The sequence below is a fragment of the Mauremys reevesii genome, linkage group 15, assembly GCF_016161935.1.
Source record: "Mauremys reevesii isolate NIE-2019 linkage group 15, ASM1616193v1, whole genome shotgun sequence".
NCBI lineage: Eukaryota > Metazoa > Chordata > Testudines > Geoemydidae > Mauremys > Mauremys reevesii.
In genome coordinates, this window is record NC_052637.1 from 21,105,403 (window position 1) to 21,126,487 (window position 21,085).

Here is a 21,085-nt window from a genome sequence, read left to right on the forward strand (position 1 = left end):
TTTTGAAAAATCAGCCCAATTATTTAGATATGTTTAAATATGCATTTAGGAGCCTAGCACCCAGTTTTAGAGATCTTGGCCTAATTCCAGATTCTTCCTCAAGACGTTTCTACAGAGCCACACTTTAGAGGTGTGTGTTTGGCTGCATGGCCAAGGAACTTTCTTGGGCTGATGGGACAGTTGGGGTCTTTTGCTGGCCTGGCACAGGGAGCGGGGAGAAGCGGAGCAGACAGACAATCGGAGGTTCAGAGATAGCCACACAGGCTTTCCCCATCTCTGGTATAAAGTAGGTGGAATTCTGGATGGCTCTGTAAGAATGAGGGAACATGTTGTGATGAGCAATCAGAGGCAGCATGGCAGAGAAGTCAATGAGGAAACAGCCACATGTACCATCACTCACTTGGGGTAATGAAGTGACTTTTCCTCTGCAGCTCTGCCTCAATGGAAAGTGACAGGGAACAGTGTTGCAGACCAGAGATGTCAGTGCAGCAAGTGCAATACGAAATGAAGTGGAATTACTGCCTTGTCATTATGCCCCTTGCAGCTCACAGGCTAATGAGGTACCAAAAAAAATGAAATGAGCTGACACCTACTTAATCTCTTCAGAGAAGAATATTTACTTGGGTTAGTCTTGACTGCAGCCTCGTAGGATGGCGGGAGATGGGAGAGGTTCTGGAAGGACCTGGAAAAGGAGAGATCATAGGGCTCCGTGGCGGAAGTGAGGATATTGTTCATCCGTGGTTTTTCTGCAAGAAAGAATAAAAACATGTCCACACAATGCACCAGGGACAGAGAAGAGAGAGGTGAGCCATTTCCATCCACTGATTGGGTGGCAAAGCTGCTCCCATATATCTGAACCAAATCTGATAGCTAGGCACTACACTATAATTCAAACTGACACCATCCAAGCCATGGGAAATGAAACCCAAGACTTTGCTGCCTTTATTCTCCACTGCAACTATTAACAAATGCAAGCTGTGGTGAAGTGCAGAGCACAGACACCTTTGCTAAGTCAATGGTAAAGAGAGTCATCTCAATATGGACAGAGAATGTTACACTGCTGCCTATTCCCCAAGGGCTCCAATTTCTCATCTCGAAGGACAGAGTTAGCACAGATGCCATTAACGTCTATGTATGAGCAACCAAACTCGCCATGTGGGGAAGATGATTTTTTACATTCTGCACTCTAGTGTCTCGTGTTTACTGTAGAATACAACACACCTTCCCTTTAAGTCAGCCACGATTTCAAATGCTGCCCCTTTTGGGGATGGGGGCTCTTCATTTCTCCTCCTCCCTGCACTAGATGGAGTCTACTATTGCTATGTGACATTCAGACTGACTACTAGCCCTAAGAATTCAGTGCCTGAGTTCCGGTATCATCCCATTCTCTCTTTGGAAGGAGATTGTTTTAAGGGTTGGATTGAGGGGAAATAGTGACGGTTCCTGAAGCCTCTTGTGTCGTCTGATGCCAGCCTGACTCCTGTCATGACAGGAAACCTACAGGACAGAGGCTGTAAAGAGTTTAAGGCCCATGCACAGCTCAACTTTCATCCTGGAATTCTGGAAAAGGCTGATGTCCCAAGCCAAAATAATTCTAGGAAGGGTCAGATGCATGCTGGGAACTTTTGTTTTGAGACCTGGATTTTTGCAGATGTTCCTGAGCTGCCTCAAGGTAGCTCTGTTGAAGGGTATTTCTACAGAGCAGCCGGCAGCGTGCTTCCCAGCCTGGGTAGACAGACACATTAGCGCTGCTCAAGCTAGTGCACTAAAAGCAGCAGTGTGGCTGCATCAGCTTGGACCAGCTGTCAGAGTACATGCCCGCCTGACCCCTGGGTATGGACATGGGCAGTTAGCCAAAGCCACTGCCCATGCCACCATGGCCACACTGCTATTTCTAGTGCACTGGCTCGAGCAAAGCTAGTGCTTGTCAGCTACCCGCACAGGGAAGCACGGTCCCAGCTGCAGTGTGGATGTACCCGCAGAGTTCAAATGGCTCTGGTGAAAGGAGACTCCTGGCAGACTCTGGAGGCATTGCTGAGGCCAGCCTGGGTGAGGATTTCCCACAGACAGGAGTGTCTCTCAGGGAGATGGGGGATGGGGTGGGGTTGCTTTCAGTGACTGACCTTTCTGCGTCATGGTCTAAAGCGCATGACTGAACTTCAGACCATCGTGTTTCTCAAACCTAACCACACATCCTAGATGGTCTTTGAGCTGAGCTCCTGCCTCTGCTGGAGCTGTCAACAGGGGACAGGGGAACTCTGTCCCATCAGACAACCCAGGATCGTCTCTTGACCTAATCATCCACCCCTCGGGAGTGAGTGGGGTGCTCTGGAGAAAGGGGCCATGTGCTAGGGCCTGAAGTGGCAGGAATGGCCATGGGCTCCGTCACCTGTTGTGCATGGGGCTCAGAGACTGCATGTCTATAGAATCATAGAATCACAGGACTGGAAGGGACCTTGAGAGGTCATCTAGTCCAGGCCCCTGCACTCATGATAGGACTAAGCATGGGCAGCAGGTGAACTCCTGTTTTGGGCAGGCTAGCCTGCCAGCCCCGCCCCTTCCACTTGAAGCTCCACCCCCTCTTCCCTCCTCCCCAGTCCCTCCTCCCCCACTATGTCTAGAGTCCCAAGCCCCCCATGTCCCTGGGCCACACCGGCTGCCCCAACCCCAGCCAGCCACCCTGACCCTGGGGCCAGGCTGAACTGCCCCGGCTGGCCCAATCCCTGGGCCAGCCTGAGCCACCCATGGCTGCCACAGCCCCTGGCTGGTGGCTGATCCCCGAGCTCCAGGTTGCAGCTCAAGCTGAGCCCCCACCAGCTTCAGCATGGGTGGACAGAACGTGGGTGGGACCACAGCCTCGGCCTTAGCCTTCTCAGCCCTATGATACACGCCGCCCCGGGACTAAGTATTATCTAGACCATCCCTCACAGGTGTTTGAGGCCTCACTGGCTTCAGTCGTGCTGCTGCATATGGGGAAAGTTAATGCCCAGCGAGTGAGGGTGACAGGGTCTGGCTCTCGGTCGGGAAACCACAACACTGCTTCCTGCTGGCTGATCTGTCCATGTTTTTATAGAACACCAATCATGATGGCAGCCCCCTCCCCAGCTTCCTGGTGACTCTGCCTACAGGAAGCAGAGTTCAATATGGCTTCCTCTGTCGGCAGGTGGCTCTGCTCCCAGCATTGCTCAGCGGCGATGAGCTGCTGAGGGAATCCCTGACCCCACATGTCATGTCGAGCACAACCCCCAGCTCCCACGGACAGGCATGGAGCCATTCCCTTTGACGTCAGTGAGAGCTGGAGTTAGGGGCTACTGCAGCTCTGCGACTGACTCACTAGCTGACCCTGGGCAAGTCACTGTACCCCCTCGGTGCTGAATTTTCCCCATCTGATAAATGGGGTTTGTGACACTTACCCACCTTTGTAAAGTGCTTTGAAATCCTCAGCTGCACTGCACTATGGAAGTGCTAGTTCTCACACAGCACAATGATGACAATTAGTATTGTAACTGAAAAAGGCTCAGCCTACAGTTGTTGTCAGAAATATCATTTTTTTCACAAGCTTGGCATGATTTTGTTTCTAATTGTGGGCTCTCCTTGTAACTCCAGAAATAGGAGTTGGTTTAAAACCAGTCTTGTATAAGGAGACTTTTGTGATGCAGGCTGCCGAGAGTGATTGTGATAGGAAGACAGTGTGGTGGGGCTCTGGGAAGGAGGGTTCTTGCCGATCGCTGTGAACTCCGTAAAGGAAGTGCTGTTGTGCATACGGGCCTCTGCATTACTGCCCTCTTGGGCTGCAGGAGACATGAAATTTGCACCAGTTGTCCATTCTCTTCAGTGTCAGTGTTAGGATATAGATATTCAGGCCTGCCTGCAAAGGCCTATACTTTAAGAATTTAGGTGTATTCTTATCACTTAGCTAGTTACAGAGGTATAAAAGAAAGAATAAAAAATCACTGTGCAGTGGCCTTCTCTTACGGTGACAGTCTGAGGCCTGGTTCTTTAGCAGCCATAAACTGGGACATATATGGTCACGTCCTCACATTCCAAACTAGTCATATTAAAATAAGGCAATCTGGTGCTGTTAGGAAGGTGATTCGATCTATCACCTCCAGAGAAAGGGAAGAGCCTAGAAATTTAGTTTGCTGTCTGGTAAGAATTCACTTACCAATAGACACAGCTGGAGAACCCTTATGTCTGTATAGATGTAGTTGTAAAACCCTTATGTCTGTATAGATGTAGTTGTAAAACCCTTATGTCTGTATAGATGTAGTTGTAAAACCCTTATGTCTGTATAGATGTAGTTGTGAAATCCTCACTTCTGTATTGTTTTATATGTTTATTTGCATGGTCTCTGTCTGGTTCTGTGATTGTTTCTGTCTGCTGTATAATTAATTTTGCTAGGTGTAAACTAATTAAGGTGGTGGGATATAATTGGTTAGCTAATCATGTTACAATATGTTAGGATTGGTTAGGTAAATTTTAGTAGAATGATTGGTTAAGGTATAGCTGAAAATATTACTATATAAATTAGGGGCAAACAGGAAGTAAGTTGGGATTCGAAAATAAGGAAAAGGAACTTGAATTTAAGCTTGCTGGAAGTTCACCCCAATAAACATCGAATTGTTTGCACCTTTGGACTTCGGGTATTGTTGCTCTCTGTTCATGCGAGAAGGACCAGGGAAGGGTGAGAGTGAAGGAATAAGCTCTCTAACAGTCAGCTCCCAGGTTCTGTGTGTTAACATATGGAAACCCTAGGTGGCCTGCTCTCTGGCCTTGGGGTGGAAAGTGTTTGTTTAGGGTTACAGTGTGACACTGTAGATAGCACTCAGGTGTTTCCCCAAGGGCCACTTACAGCCTGCCTGCCAAACTATTTCTGCTCTGATCCCATAAGCTCCTAGAGCCCTGCACCCGCAATGAGCCCTAACGGGACTTCCCATTGGTGCAGGGTCTGTTTGGGCATGTGAGCTTGCAGAATCAGGCCTGCTTTCATAAAACTCCTTTCACTAAATGATGTAAAGGTTTCTGCAGCAATTTCTGGTGCAGGAATGAGAGGCAGCCTGCAGCAGAGTTCTGGCTCCTCACTTGCATATTGCGTATGTTATGTGTCACAGAGGGAGGCCATGGGTCAGCATCTTGAAACAGAGCCCTCTGTCGGCTTGCTAGCAGTGAGCGTGCCTCCAGCAATGATGACTGGTGCATCTGTATTTTAAAATGCTAGTGGAGAAAAGAGGCCAAGCCACTGGGTCCAGGCAGTCTGCGGTGTTTTCTTAGTATTGAAAGCACATCCCTTTCCCGAAAGTCAGGTGGAGTGACTGAAGCTGGAGTTCAAAATAGTCTTTCATCAGCCCAGCCAAAGGCCTCTCGAATGATGACGTTGATATCTCTCCGGTGTGCGGGTTTTAAAGTAGGCAGAGATCAGGCTATTCAAAATAGCAGTGATCACAACTGCTGGAAGCCTAGTGTCAGGCTGTGGGAGGGAGAGGGTCCTGGCCGCGTGTGCGGCAGGCCTGGGTCATGTGACCTAGTCTGAAGGGATTCAGGTAGCGGCTGGGTCTAACAGATATGGCAAGAGCGCAAAATTCTGATGTCACTAGGAGACGCTGACATCCAGCCAGCCAGCTCCGAGAGCTGAGCCTCTTCATCCCTGCATCAGCCTCATGCAGCAACAGGGTCTGGCTCGGCCCAGGCTGCTCACGCTGCCTGAGGAGCCCCCAAAGGCACCACTGTCCAGGCTTTGCTTTTGTCTGAGCATTCCCAGCAGGCTAGGTGAGACCGTCCGAGGATGGCGGGGGGCGACCAGACTCCTAGTCCTGACTCAGCCACAGTCCTTCCTTGGAGCTCTCACACTGGCAGCACAGCTGGTGGCACAGCTCTCTGCAGCTACCTCCCCAAGGAGCATTCAGGGAGAAGGGCCTGCACACCTCAGCCTGCTGCACCCCAGCACCAGCCCAGGGACACAGGGGAGCCAGCTGGCACGGCCTTTATCCAGTTGCTGCTGGGGCTGTGCAGGCTAAGACAGCCCTATGGAGCTTTGCATAGGCATGAAATGGGGGGCATGGGACTGCCCTGTCCACACCTTCTCCTGACCCCAATATATCCCATTGTGCCTCCCTCTACCTCTGCTCTGCCCATGACACACGTGCACACACACACCAGAACACCTCTGGCACCCAGGGCTGCTCTGGAGGCAGTGCAGAAATAGCTCTATGCCTGGCATTGTGCAGGAGAGGCCTCACTTCTGCAAGGTGTGTGGGTAGAGGGGAGGAGGCTTTTTGCCCTTGCACATGGGCAGCCAGAGTCTGGACATAAACCAGCACAAGTAACAACAGACCCTGTGGTGGGATGCTGAACAGTGTGTAATGACTTGGGAGCAGCAGTCCCATTGAAAGTCGGCTCATTGAAAGCCTGTGGTACTTGTGCTCCTATCTCACTTAGATACTTTTGAACATCCCACCTCTAATCAAGGTCTCTGTGTGGCCCCATAATCCCAGTGACTCTGTTACTGGAGAGCGGTACCAGCCCCATGAGAGTGCGCTGCGTCCCGACACCCTGTCAGGATCATCTGCATTTGCCTCAGTCATTCTGCCTCACTGATGGGCAGATGGGCATTGGAGGAGCACACAGAGGGATGCAGAGGGCTTGCCTCTTCCTGCATTTCTAGACTCCTGCACTAGTTACTCTTCATCATTACTGCTGCCATGAGGCAAACAACGGTAACATCTCGGAGCCTCCAACATCTTTAGCCCTCTAAAGTGGGTTATTGCTTTGAGGAAGAAAGGGCCCGATCCTCTGCTCACTGAAACTACTGGGAGTTTTGCCTTTCATATCAATGGAAGCAGGACTGGGCCCAAAGTGTGTGTCCAGCAGACACAGGATTAAGCTATTATCCTAATCTGCAAATACACAGGCTCTGCTGCAAGTACTTTGAACCGAGATGGGACTTAATGGCAAAACAGCAGGTCTCCTGGCTCACAGTTCCAGCAATAGGTTCTCTCCCATGGGATCTTCAGACATTCTCCTTCTCCCTAGGGAGCAGATATTTCCTTATCACAGCCCAGAATCCAGCCTGAATGGCTTCGTGCATTCGGAGTTTTCTTGCTCTTTCCACCGGCTCTGGGTCAAATTCAGTCCTGCTGTAAGTCAGTGGCATTATGCTGTCTGCTGCTGGCTGAATCTGACCTCTGGGTCTAACTCCACTGCCCAGTGGACTAAGGCACAATTTCTTCAACCAAATTCCCCTACACACTGAGAAATAGGGACCTTTCACCCCCTCACCAAAAACCACCACTTCTCATACATTTGTTCCAGGCAGAAATTTGCTTTTCCTCTGTAGCAAAATTTTCAACACAATTCACAAAAATGGGATGCAACTAACTTTGCAAACACAGCTTTTCATGCCTGAGTTCAAAGCATAGCTGGACAGTTCCCCCCCAGGTAGGGTTGCCAACTTTCTGATTGCAGAAAACCAAACACCCTTACCCCACCCGCTTCTCTGAGGCCCTACTGCTGCCCCACTCCTTCTCCAAGGACCCATCCCCGCTCACTCCATCCCCCTTCCCCCATCACTCTCTCTCCCCCACCCAGGCTGAGGCAGGGGGTTGGGCAATGAGAGGTGATGCAGGCTCTGGCTCTGGCTGGGGATGTGGGCTCTGGGCTGGGGCTGTGGATGAGGGATTTGGGGTGCAGGAGGGGGCTCTGGGCTGGGGCAGGAGGATGGGGTGAGGGAGGAGATGAGGGCTCTGGTTTGGGGTGCAGGCTCTGGGCTGGGGCCAGAAATGAGGGGGTTGGAGTGCAGGAAGGGGTTCAGGGTGTGGGATCCGGGCGGCGCTGACCTCAGGCGGCTCCTGGAGGCAGCAGCATGTCCCCCCTCTGGCTGCTAGGGCAGAGAGGCCAGGTGGCTCCATGTGCTGCCCCATCCACAGGCACCACCCCCCTGCAGAGCCGGCGCTTGGGGCGGGGACAGCGTGCAGAGCCCCCTTACTCCTGTGCCTAGGAGCTGTACGTGCCGGCTGCTTCCTGGGAGCTGTGCAGAGGGAGGGCAGGCCGAGAGCCTGCCTTAGCCCCACTGCGCTGCTGAGCAGACTTTTAACGGCTCTGTCAGCAGTGCTGACCAGAGCCACCAGGGTCCCCCTTCAACCAGGTGTTCTGGTTGAAAACCAGACACCTGGCAACCCTAGGGGGTGGGACTTTTCCCATACAACTCAGACCATCCCCCCTCCCCCATCCTTTGCATATGGCACAGCTACAGTCACCCTAGTGACCTCAGAAACTGAGGTAACGGCTGCGGGAAAGGAAGGCTCTTCAAAAACAACCCACAGTTGTATTGCTCCTGTCCCTAGCAATTGCTCTCCGCTTTGTCCTATTCCTGCTTTGGAGCATTTCCGTTCTAATGTCAGATGGGATGGAGACAGGCAGGCAGCTCCATTCCTGTAGGATGCAAATATCTAGGAGGTTTCCGTGTCTTCTGGTACCTAGTGAATTCTTAGCATCGAGACCCCCTCCTTCCCCCATTGCACTGTTTCCCTTAGCACCGCGCTCACACTGACACTCTTCCCAGTTCTCTGAGCACACAGCACTGCTCTCACAGCCCTTCTAGGGAAATGCAGAGCTGCCGTCACAACCTCCCTCCCACTGAGTGTTCCCTGTGCTTAATTTAAACCTCTCTGTCACCAGCGAGTCCTCCCTCCCACAGCTCAGACACACAGTCGGGGAGAGAGGCTGAGTAGACAACCCTACTTCCCCGCAGGAAATAGCTTCCTCCCCCAGTCCTCACACACTGACAGCTCCCTGCAGCTGGATCACTCCGACAGCACCCCACTGGCTCCAGGCAGAACCATGCGCAGCACTTCAAACCCAGCCCAGCCTCTGCCGTCCCCCTTTCAGCTGCTGTCCTCCCTGACGGCGCTGCGGCTGCTACAGCTACACAAGTTCCCTTGTAATGGGGCCTCCTGCAGGCTAACCTACGTCAGGGTGCAGCTTCCCCCGGGAAATCGCCAGGATGCCTGTTGATGAAGCAGGGTGGGAGCTACACTCGTCTCAGCCGCACATTACAGTCTAGTTATAGTGCAATGGGGTGAGTGCAGGCACCCAGAGCTGCATGGCAGCTTTCAGGAACCATGCACTATGATTTGCTGCTATCCTCAGGACTCACCATCCCTCTACCAAAACCAAACAGCCACTTTCATCCGCTGGACAGAAGAAAAAAAGCCTATGACTCTAGAAGAGCCTGATTTTTGTCCCAATTCGGTCTGAGAAATCATTAGCCATTTCACACCAACACTAGGAATTTGGGCCATTTTCCTGTTAGCTCAGTAGTAACCAAATCTAGATTAATAAACACCTCTCCTCTTCAGCTGAGGCATGTCTATAGCTCCCCAGGCTGGGGTTGTTCTCTGGTAAACAAAACCTAACCTGAAGTTATCTAGCGAATGTGCTATTGCTTTGAGATCGATTTGTCTGGGTGATGTCTTCAGTCCATGTCTAATGGCCTGATCCCGGGATTAGGAAGTGCATTGCACTCACTGTGGCAGTGGAAACAATTGATTAGATATTATACTGTAAGCAGCGACTTCATCAGCACTGAGACAATGCCCCCACTCCTCTGTTTGTGCTGGTGTAGCAAAGAATTAGGGTAACATCCCTTTGCAAATCTGTCAGCAAGAACCCGCATACAATCTACATTTTGCATGGAGGCTTGGATAAACTAAAATAAGCCCAGTCATATGTATGGGATTTGTGTTTAGTGTCAAAGCAAGAGAGTTAATTGACTGCTTGCATGAGGTGTGTGAAATTAAGTGCCACACTTTTCTAATAGGCTTGCACAGAATCAGTATGTCCGCTTACCATCTGTTTTTCATCCAGTCAATCAGGAGCAGCACATAATGAATCTGGCAAATGAGAGGTCACCTTGAAAACTACTGTCTATCTTTCAGCAAAACTAAAGGATAAACTGAGATGGGTGCAGACTACTTGAGCTGACTTTTGCATAATGTATTTAAAACTCCAGGTCAGGGAACTGATGGGTTCCAGTCAGTAGGAATCACGTGTGCAATTTATACATCGTCACTAATTAAGTGGCAGTTTCTTTCTCCTGGGGGGAGTGTCAGAATTTCCCTCCCTCATCATTATTCAGTTCATGAGCTATGTTCTTATCCGACATTGATTTTTTTTGTTCACATCACCTGTTGGTTTCTGTGAGCCAGGTGCAGGATGGGAGAACACAGTCCCTCCCCACTTCTGCACAGCCAGAATTAACCCCCGCACACATGCACACTTCTCCCAAACATACAGAGAATGCCCAGGAGTCCAGTCCTTTGGGATGCTTTATGGGATGGAATGAATGCTCAGGGCTACTGTGGGTGGCTGCCACTAAAGAGCCAGCCTTTACTCACAGTTCCTACGCCTTGGCATCTGAGATACTGCAGTCATTTCTGATTCTAACTACATGGGAAGGCTCTTATTTTTTTTTTTACTGTAAGCAGGGACCATATTTTCTTATGTGTTTGTACAACATCCAGCACAACAGGGCCCTGAGCCTGGAGGAGCCTCTGAGTAATACTGCTGTGATGGATCTGCCAAGCAGGGGACTGCAACTCCCATCAGCTCCCTCGCACTGCACATCCCTTTCTCCTGGCCAAGGATGGGGGAGGTTCTCCACCAGGAAGTGGCTGGTCTGTGCTGGGCAGTGGCAGCTGCCAGGAGTTGCAGAGAAACTGGATGCAAAGAGGAATCCCCAGGAACCAGCTGCAGAGCTATGTACAGAAGAAGCTGTGACTGATGGATGCTACAGCTGGGTGTGGGTCTGTGTGGGGATCCTGCAGCCGCTGGGCAGAGAGCCAGTGCAGAGGGGCCCAATGAGAGAGATTCATGGCAGAGCTAGAGGTGGCAGTCAGGATTCACTTTCTGCCAACCCTTCCCTGGCCTGAAAACCTGCAAGTGCCTGGTTGCTTGAATAGAGACTGGACTGGAGAGGATACCCCTGGCACTAGCCCTGACTTGCAACTGGATTTCCCAGGGACCCAGACAGGAGCTGCTATTGCTCACCTGGAACTGGTTCAGCCTCCAGAGCTAGGGTACCTGCACCCTTCCCCTTCCTGCTAGCCCTGCGTAAATGTCAGTGTGGGACCTACCAGGCCTGACGTCTACAAGAACTAACTGCTGAAGCACCCACAGTGCTTGTGTCTGAGTCACGGTGCACCTGGTGTTATACTGGCACCCTTGGGGCTCGGTGTGCTGGGCACCCCGGTAGTTACACTGCCACAGTAAGGCAGCTGTATCACTCTGCCCAGCTAGAGGTAGCAAAGCACCATCCGAAGGCACACGGGGGCAGTGCGCCCTGCCGAGCTCGCACAGAGGGCAGCGGAAGAGCTGGGGGTAGCACCCAAGACTCCTGGCTCCCAGTGCAGTGCCACCATCCCCCTTCTGCTAGTCCCTTCCCTGCAGCCGGGTTTCTCTTCCACCTGGGCAATGCTATTAGGTCCTGATCCTGCCCTCAGGGCAGCCAGCCAGGATTTTCCATTGACTTCAATGGGAGGGGGCTGACGTCTGGAGAACATCGGGCTCTGCTGGGCACTGCCTGCTGTACTGCTCCCTGGGTGTGGGGCTGCATCGGCTCCATCATGTAGTGGGCGAGGTGGCATCGTGTCTGGCATGGCACCATGGGGGCACAAAGGACCCGAGGCTGCATGCAGCACAGCAGGCTGGGCACTGCGAGGGATCCAGGGTCTGGGTGTGAAGCTACTTTTGGCAGCGAGTGGCTCAGCCGTGCTGCTCTGATCTCTCTCCCTCGCCAGGCACTGACCAGTGTTTTTACTGGGGCCCAGGTCAGAGCCCACAGGGCCCGTCAGATAGCTCAGCTTCAGCTGTGTTTCCATGCCCACCAGGGGCTGCTGGCCCTGCCAATGTAGGCTGTGCTGTGCCTGTTAGGCCCAGGCCAACACTGGGGCTTGGGGAAGGACAGGGCCAGCTCCAGGCACCAGCGGAGGAGGCTGGTACTTGGGGTGGCCAATTCAAAGGGGCGGCATTCCGTCCACTATCGGGGCGGCACGTCTGGGTCTTCGGTGGGAATTCGGCGGCGGGTCCCTCATTCCCTCTCTTCCTCTTTGAGCTGCCGCCGAATTGCTGCTGAAGAGGGAGGACCTGCTGCCAAACTGCCTCCGAAGAAGTGGCGCGATTGAGCTGCCGCTGAAGTGCCGCCGCTCATCTTGGGGCGGCAGAAAAGCTAGAGCCAGCCCTGGGGAAGGGGCAGAACTACTTCAGTGACTGCTCCCAGGGCCCAGTGCCTCAGGGAGCAACAATGCCTCATGGAGCTAGTAGGCTGCCAAGGGAGTATGCATGCTGCTACACCCCTCAGGGCCATGGCCTCTGCGGCCCATGTGCCCTTGGAGCTAGGTTGCAATTCCTGGCTCGAACAGACACATGGGCATTGAGCTAGCATGCTGAAAAGAGCAGTGTAGCTGTGATAGCCCAGGCAGTGGTGTGAGCTAGCCACCCCGACTACATTCCCACGAGTTCGGGGCGGGTTTACTCAGGGTGGCTAGCCTGTTTTGCCACTGTTGCTCCTCATGCTACTCTGGCTATTCTGCTACTTTTAGCACGCTTGCTTGAGGAGCACTTGTGGGAGTCTGGTTCCTCGAGCTGGGAATGACAGCCCTAGCTCCAAAGGAAGTTATACCCTGTGTGTGGCTAACACCCATGCGGAAGCTGGTGGGGAGCAGCCCTTGTGCTCTGTGCACAGAGACTGCAGTTTTAGCTGGTCCCTGCATGGAAGCCCCCTTGGTCATGTCCCCTCTTCCTCACTGCCCTGAAGCTGGCTCCAATCTCTCCTCCCATTACGCAGTGCCAGTGCTGCATGCACCCTGGGCACGGTCCGCCATCGGCTCTACTGCGGCTCTTTGCAACCAGAAGGAAAAGGGGAAATTCCATTATTTGTAATGATCAAGGCTTAGATTCTGAAGAGTGCAGGAAAATCTGGGCAAACCCATGGCTCTGCCCCCATTCTCTGAACACTACCTCTGTTCCAAGGAGAGCGCTTATGTAGGGCCTGGAACAGCTTGTGTACAAGGACGGGTGCCAATGCACCCCGAAGCTGGAGTGATGAGTTTGTGGGCAGGCGTATGCTAAGCTCAGGTGGGCACAGAGATGTGAGCTTTATTTGCATGAAGAGTCTGCACATATTTTGTGTGACACATCAACAGATGCCTTTTTACAACATTCACCCAGTGAAAGCAAATTGTGTCACCTGTGAGAAGTGATGCAGCCCAACCTTCTGCTGCTCAGCGTCTGCTCATCACAACTTCAGGCTTCTGTCAAAGCACTTCCCGTTCCCTTAGCACTCCCTTCTGCTCAGCCATTTCAAGGTTCAGGAGGAAATCTGCTCAGATCGTGAAACATGCTCTTACAACCAAAATTAGCCTTAATAAAACGAGCTGTTTAGAATGATGGCCAGCATTCTTCTAAAAATGATCTTGCACAACTCCAGAGCCACCTGCTACAGTCAGCACTGAAGAGCAGTAAGAGGCAGAGCCAGCTTAGACACATTCCTCAGCAGTGACACCTTGTGCATCTTCTGACTTCAGGTCAGTTTTATATCTGATTTTTATGCTGCTGCGATTCAGTCTCTGGAGCTTTTAATCTGGCATTCTTCATCAGCATTACCTTCACTCTAAGATTTAGACTTTAGAAAAATTGCTCCCCCTTGTATATGGTTCAAAGGGGATGTTCCCCTGTTAAAAGCAGAGTTCCAATTACTTCTTAACTTCAGGAACAGGATGCTATTCTGATGCCAGTATTAGAGCTACTACCACACTGAATGGTCACTTGACATCTGTATTTTGAGCTAGAGCAGTTTCCATGGATGCTGCCAGGTAAGAGACCCAGTTACAAAGCTAGCCCGTAGTGCTTTCAAAGTAAAGCATAAGAAGGAAAAATAAACAATTATATATTTAACTAGAGTCACAAAGTCATTGCGGCTGCCTGCTCTATTTGATGTTAATACAGATTCTCATCAGAGAAATAACTATTAAAGGGCCTAGATTCCTCTTAAGATACATGCTCAATTGTCTGCTGCATCCAGTTTATGCTAGGGGCAGCAGAGCAGGTATGCTGTCTGGGAATTGGTGACAGCCCCCTGGTATTTTGCACAGCCATGGGCATAGACTGCAGCAACCTGGGACTCTCCTGTGACACTACGCTCCATATTCTTTGTAGAGATATTGTTATGATATCTTGGATTACTAGTATTTTTCTACTAATAGGAGGTGGGGATCAAGATGGGAAACAAAGGATTCCCACCATATGTAAATCCTATATAAGGCAGGGACGTGAGTTAATCTTGGTTCAATTCTTCACTGAATCCCCACCCAGGATGACTGCTGGAAACATCTAAGAAACAAAGACAAAAGGGGTAGGGACTGAGCCCAGGCTGGAAAAGGTGCCTGGCCCGTGAAAGGAATATCTGGAGTTTTAAGCTGCTTAACCACCCTGACAGTTAGGAAGTTTTTCCTAATGTCCAACCTAAACCTCCCTTGCTGCAATTTAAGCCCATTGCTTCTTGTCCTATTCTCAGAGGTCAAGAAGGACAATTCTTCTCTGTCCTCCTTGTAACAACCTTTTATGTACTTGAAAACTGTTATCATGTCTCCTCTCAGTCTTCTCTTTTCTAGACTAAACAAACCCAATGTTTTCAATTTTCCCTTATAGGTCATATTTTCTAGACCTTTAATCATTTTTGTTGCTCTTTTCAGGACTTTCTCCAATTTGTCCACATCTTTCCTGAAATATGGCTCCCAGAACTAGACACAATATTCCAGTTGAGGCCTAAGCAGTGCGGAGTAGGGCGGAAGAATTACTTCTCGTGTCTTGCTTACAACACTCCTGCTAATACATCCCAGAATGATGCTGTCTTTTTTTGCAACAGCATTACACTGTTGACTCATATTTAGCTTGTGGTCCACTATGACCCCCAGGTCCCTTTCTGCAGTACTCCTTCCTAGGCAGTCATTTCCCATTTTGTATGTGTGCAACTGATTGTTCCTTCCTAAGTGGAGTACTTTGCATTTGTCCTTATTGAATGTCATCCTATTTACTTCAGACCATTTCTCCAGTTTGTCCAGATCATTTTGAATTTTAATCCTATCCTCCAAAGTACTTGCAACCCCTCCCAACTTGGCATCATCTGCAAATTTTATAAGTGTACTCTGTATGCCATGAGGAAGTGATTGAACAGAACCGGCGTCGGAACTGATCCCTGCTCATTATGCCCTTCCAGCACGATTGTGAACCACTGATAACTACTCTCTGGGAATGGTTTTCCAACCAGTTTTGCACCCACCTTATAGTAGATCCATCTAGGTTGCATTTCCCTAGTTTGCTTATGTTGTGGTATCCTCTTGAACTGAGGCTACCTCTCCAGGGAAGGGAACTCTAGTTATCAGGAAGCGACAGGTTATAGTGATGGGAGATTCAATCACAGAATCATAGACAGCTGGGTTTGTGATGACCGGGAGAAGTGTATGGTGACTTGCCTGCCTGGGAAGGATAGAAGAGAGGTCCTGGAGGCCAAATTTAGGCTGGTAGGTAAGAGATTCAAGTCCAGGACCTCCATGGTAGCATTCTCTGAAATGCTTCCAGTTCCACGTGCAGGGCCAGTTAGACATGCAGAACTGAAGGGTCTCAATGCATGGATGAGACAATGGTGTAGGGAGGAGGGGTGTAGATTTATTAGGAACTGGGGAAACTTTTGGGAAAGGAGGAGCCTACATAGGAAGGATGGGCTCCACCTAAACCAAAATGGAACTGGATTGCTGGCACTTAAAATTAAAAAGGTCATAGGCAGTTTTTAAACTAAGGGTTGGAGGAAAGCTGACAGGTGTGGAGGAACACGTGGTTTGGACAGAGACATCCCTTAGGGGAGGATCTATTAATGGAGATTCTCTATGTCCTAGTAAGGAGGAAAGGATGGAAAATGATAAAATACGGGTAGGATGTGATGAGAAACAGCCAAATGAAAAAAAGTTCCATTCAATTACATCATGTAATGGCAGACAGCTAAAAATTGACAAATTTTTAAAGTGCTTATATACAAATGCTAGAAGTCTAAATAATAAGGTGGGTGAACTAGAGAGCCTTATATTAAACACGGATATTGATATAAAAGGCATCGGAGAAACTTGGTGGAAAGAGGATAATCAATGAGACACAGTAATACCAGGCTACAACATATATCTGAAGGATAGAACAGGGGATAGCTCAGTGGTTTGAGCAGTGGCCAGCTAAACCTGGAATTGTGAGTTCACTCCTTGAGGGGGCCATTTAGGGATATGGGGCAAAAATCTGTTGGGTGATTAGATTAGCCCGGCTTTGAGCAGGGGGTTGGACTAGATGACCTCCTGAGGTCCCTTCCAACCCTGATATTCTATGAACTGGTCAGGGAGTGGCGCTACATGTGAAAGGAAGCATTGAAGTAAATTTCTTAAATGAACCAAACTTTACCATAGAATCTCTATGTAATTCTGTGCTCTAATAATAAGAATATAGCAGTAGAAATATTTTACTGATCACCTGACCAGGATAGTGATAGTGACTGTGAAATGCTCAGGGAGATTAGAGAGGTTATAAAAATAAAAAACTCAACAATAATGGGGATTTCAACTATCCCCATATTGACTGGGTACGTGTCACCTCAGGACAGGATGCAGAGATGAAGTTTCTAGACACCATTAATGACTGCTTCTTGGAGCAGCCAGTCCTGGAATCCACAAGAGGAGATGCAATTCTTTGTTTAGTCCTAAGTGGAGCACAGGATCTAGTTCAAGAAGCTGGACCTCTTGGTAATAGTGATCATAAAATAATAATAGAATAATAATAATAATAATAATAATAATAGAAAGGAGCATAATAGAATAATAGAATAGAATAATAGAATAATAGAAGGGAGCATAAACTCTGGCAAACGAAGTATAAAAATATAATTACAAAGGCCAAAAAAGAATTTGAAGACGAGCTAGCCAAAGACACAAAAAGTAATAGCAAACTTTTTTTTAAGTACATCAGAAGCAGGAAGCCTGCTAAACAACTAGTGGTGCCACTGGATGATCGAGATGCTAAAGAAGCACTCAAGGATGATAAGGCCATTGCAGAGAAACTAAATGAATTCTTTGGTCTTCATGGCTGAGGATGTGAGGGAGATTCCCAAACCTGAGCCATTCTCTTTAGGTGACAGAGCTGAGGAAATGTCCCATATTGAGGTGTCATTAGAGGAGGTTTGGGAACAAATTGATAAACTAAACAGTCACCAGGACCAGATGGTATTCACCCAAGAGTTTGTAAGGAACTGAAATGTGAAATTGCAGAACTACTAACTGTAGTTTGTAACCTATCATTTAAATCAGCTTCTGTACCAAATGAGCGGAGGATTGCTAATGTGATGCTAATTTTTAAAAAGGGCTCCGGAGATGATCCTGACAATTACGGTCTGGTAAGCCTGACTTCAGTACCATGCAAACTGGATGAAATTATAGTAAAGAACAGAATTGTCAGACACATAGATTAATACAATTTGTTGGGGAAGAGTCAACATGGTTTTCATAAAGAGAAATCATGCCTCACCAGTCTACTAGAATTCTTGGAGGGGGTCAACAAGCATATGGACAAGGGGGATCCAATGGATATATAGAGTACTTAGATTGTCAGAAAGCCATTGACAAGATCCCTCACCAAAGCTTCAGCAAAATAAGCTGTCATGGGATAAGAGGGAAGGTCCTCTCATGGATTAGTAACTGGTTAAAAGATAGGAAACAAAGGATAGGAATAAATTGCCAGTTTTCAGAATGGAGAGAGGTTAATAGTGGTGTTTCCCCCTGGGGTCTGTACTGGGACCAGTCCTAGTCAACATATTCATAAAGGATCTGGAAAAAGGGGTAAACCATATGCTCACATCTTGAATACTGAGTTCAGATGTGGTTGCCCTATCTCAAAAAAGACATATTGGAATTGGAAATTGGAATTGGTTCAGAACAGGGCAATAAAAATTTTTATGTGTATGGAATGGCTTCCATATGAGGAGAGATTAATGAGACTGGGACTTTTCAGCTTGGAAAAGAGATGACTAAGGGGGGATATGATAGAGGCCTATAAAATCATGACTGGTGTGGAAACAGTAAATAAGGAAGTGATATTTACCCCTTTTCATAACCCAAGAACTAGGGGTCACCAAATGAAATTAATAGTCAGCAGGTTTAAAACAAACAGAAGGAATTTTTTTTTCACACAACACACAGTCAACCTGTAAAACTCCTTGCCAGACCATGTTGTGAAGTCTAAGAGTATAACTGGGTTCAAAAAAGAACTAGATAATTTCATGGAGGATAGGTCCATCAGTGGCTATTAACCAGGCTGGGCAGGGGTGGTGTCCCTAGCCTCTGTTTGGAGGTGCTGGGGTTGGGTGACAGGGGATGGATCACTTGATGATTACCTGTTCTCTTCATTCCCTCTGGGGCACCTCCATTGGCCATTGTCAGAAGACAGGATACCGGGCTAGATGGGCCTTTGGTCTGACCCTTTATGGCTGTTCTTATGTACTTATGTTCTTAACTTGAGTGCTGCTCTACACTGTGTCAGCTGGCTACAGTCCTCTAGGGGACCATCTGCCAGCTGGGGACTGCTGGAGTAGATTGGGGGGAGGGATAGCTTGGTGGTTTGAGCACTGGCCTGCTAAACCTAGAGTTGTGAATTCAATCCTTGAGGGGGCCACTTAGGGATCTGAGGCAAAAATTGGTCCTGCTAGTGAAGGCAAGGGGCTGGACTCAATGACCTTTCAAGGTCCCTTCCAGTTCTAGGAGATTGGTATATCTCCAATTATTACCTATTGCATTCCAGCTACTCTCCCTGCCTGTGACTTGGTATCTTACAAAGCCACCTGAGTGCTGTGTATTAAGCTGAAGTATGGGGCTGCAGCTAAACTAGCAAGCCGGTGTGTGCGCTGTCTCTTTGGAGGCAGTAGGCTTAGTAATTTGTATGAGGGACCAATGCAAGGGACTGGACACCGCAGAGGAGATGGTTTTGGGTGGACTTGGGACTGAAGGGCTTTAAGTGTCACCCTGCAAGGAGGGACCAGGATGGTGGAAGCCAGGGTGATGTCATTGTAATGTGAGCAGGCTGTTGATATCAGGGCGCTGTGCCAAACCTGCACAGCACAGAGTACCCAGGATTACAGGGCAGGTTGTGACAGAACCCGCTACTGGTCAGGGTTGAACCCCAGAGCATCACAAAAGTATTGAATCATGATTTTCTACTGGTCTGCTCTTCACAAAGGGCTAGCACTATATTCTACAAGCCACTGCAGAGACTGGCTGGTTCATGTCCCTTCCCTGCCCCCAGCTTCAATATTGCCTGGCAGTTGTATAGAAAAAAGTGAACATATCTATTTGTTTGGTGTTTCTTATACTGGAAATCTGATTATCTTTTAATTTCCTTACACACTGCTCTGCTGGGAGTAAAGCTCATTTAAACTGTCCTTAATTCTTATGATTTTGTAAACAGTGTCTTAAACAAAATAGACAAAAAAATCCACTGCAAATTGTTGGAGTGGATGCCATGGTACTGGGAATCATTTTCATATCTTCTGGGATTGTCCCAAATTGAATGCTTCTGGCCTGATGTTAGAAAACAGATGCAAGAGTTATTTCAGGGCTATATCCCCCAAAGTCCTATTACTGTGCCGTTAGAAAAATGCCCTGATTTACTGAAATTCAACAAAGACAGATACCTGCTTAGAATTCTAGTGGCTGCAGCCAGGGCCGGCTCTAGGATTTTTGCTGCCCCAAGCAAAAAAAATATTGGGCATCCCCCCTTTTTTTCGTGTCCCCCCCGGCCCCGCCTGAACTCCACCCCTTCTGAACCCCTTCCCCAAATCCCCAGCCCCGCCTCCTCCCCCGGGTGTGCTGCATTTCCCCCTCCATTGCTTCCTGGGGGCCCCCCGCGACCTCCCGCCCTAGCTCACCTCTGCTCTGCTTCTCCCCCTCCCTCTCAGGCAAGGGAGGGCAGAGAAGCGGAGCAGCGGTGTGTTCAGGGGAGCAGGCGGAGCGGAGGTGAGCTAGGGTGGTGGGGTGCATGAAGTAATGGGGGGTAGAGGAACTGCTCCCCGCTCCAGCTCACCTCCACTCCACCACCACCACCTCCCCCAAGCGCCCGCCGCTCGGCTTCTCCTCCCTCCCAGACTTGCTGTGCAAAACAGCTGTTTCGTGTGCGGCAAGCCTGGGAGGGAGGGGGGAGAAGCGGAGCAGCGGTGTGTTCAGGGGAGCAGGCAGCGTGGAGGTGAGCTAGGGTGGGGAGGGGCGCAGGAAGTAACAGGGGGTAGAAGAACCACTCCCTGTTCCAGCTCACCTCCGCTCCACCACTGCTGCCTCCCCCGAGCACCCCGCAGCTCGGCTTCTCCTCCCTCCTAGACTTGCTGCGTGAAACAGCTGTTTTGCACGCAGCAAGCCTGGGAGGGAGCGGGGAGAAGTGGAGCGGCAGCAGCGTGCTCAGGGGAGCAAGCGGAGGCAGAGCGGAGGCGAGCTGGGGCGGCGAGCTGGGGCGGCAGGGGCACTTTTTCCCCATGCCCCGGAGTCGGCACCTATGGTGGCCGGCGCCAGAATGCTGCCCCTAGAAATGTGCCGCCCCAAGCACCTGCTTGTTTTGCTGGTGCCTGGAGCTGGCCCTGGCTGCAGCCATTAAGTGAATCTTACCGCTGTCCCTGCAAAACCAATAGCATCTATAGAAAAGCGATTGATCAGAATAAAACAACTGAGAAATGGATCAAGTTACTGCCATATTAGATTGACAACAAAATTAGTAATAGGACAATTAGCCAAATGCAATTAGTGGATAAAAAAAATTATGACCATAACTTTCCTGCTAACATCATTTTATTTATTAATTACCTATTTAGATTTAAAATAATAATTATGTTGACCCCAGTGCCCTGACATAATTAATTATACAGTAAATAAACTTTAATTAAAAGTCAGCAGCACAAAAATAATTGGTTGCACAGAAATACAGCCAATCAGCCAGCATGTGTATCTAGTGTAATGGACTCTATGTT

The 21,085-nt window shown here is 49.4% G+C and overlaps 1 protein-coding gene across 1 annotated transcript in view; it reads right to left on the minus strand.

The window, feature by feature from the left end:
* SHISA6 (shisa family member 6) overlaps positions 1 to 21,085 on the minus strand; it is a 368,918-nt gene that overhangs the window by 14,879 nt on the left and 332,954 nt on the right. Inside the window, exon 5 of the mRNA XM_039502346.1 lies at positions 594 to 746. Within this exon, the coding sequence (XP_039358280.1) occupies positions 594 to 746 (153 nt within the window). The remainder of the gene's footprint in view (positions 1 to 593; positions 747 to 21,085) is intronic.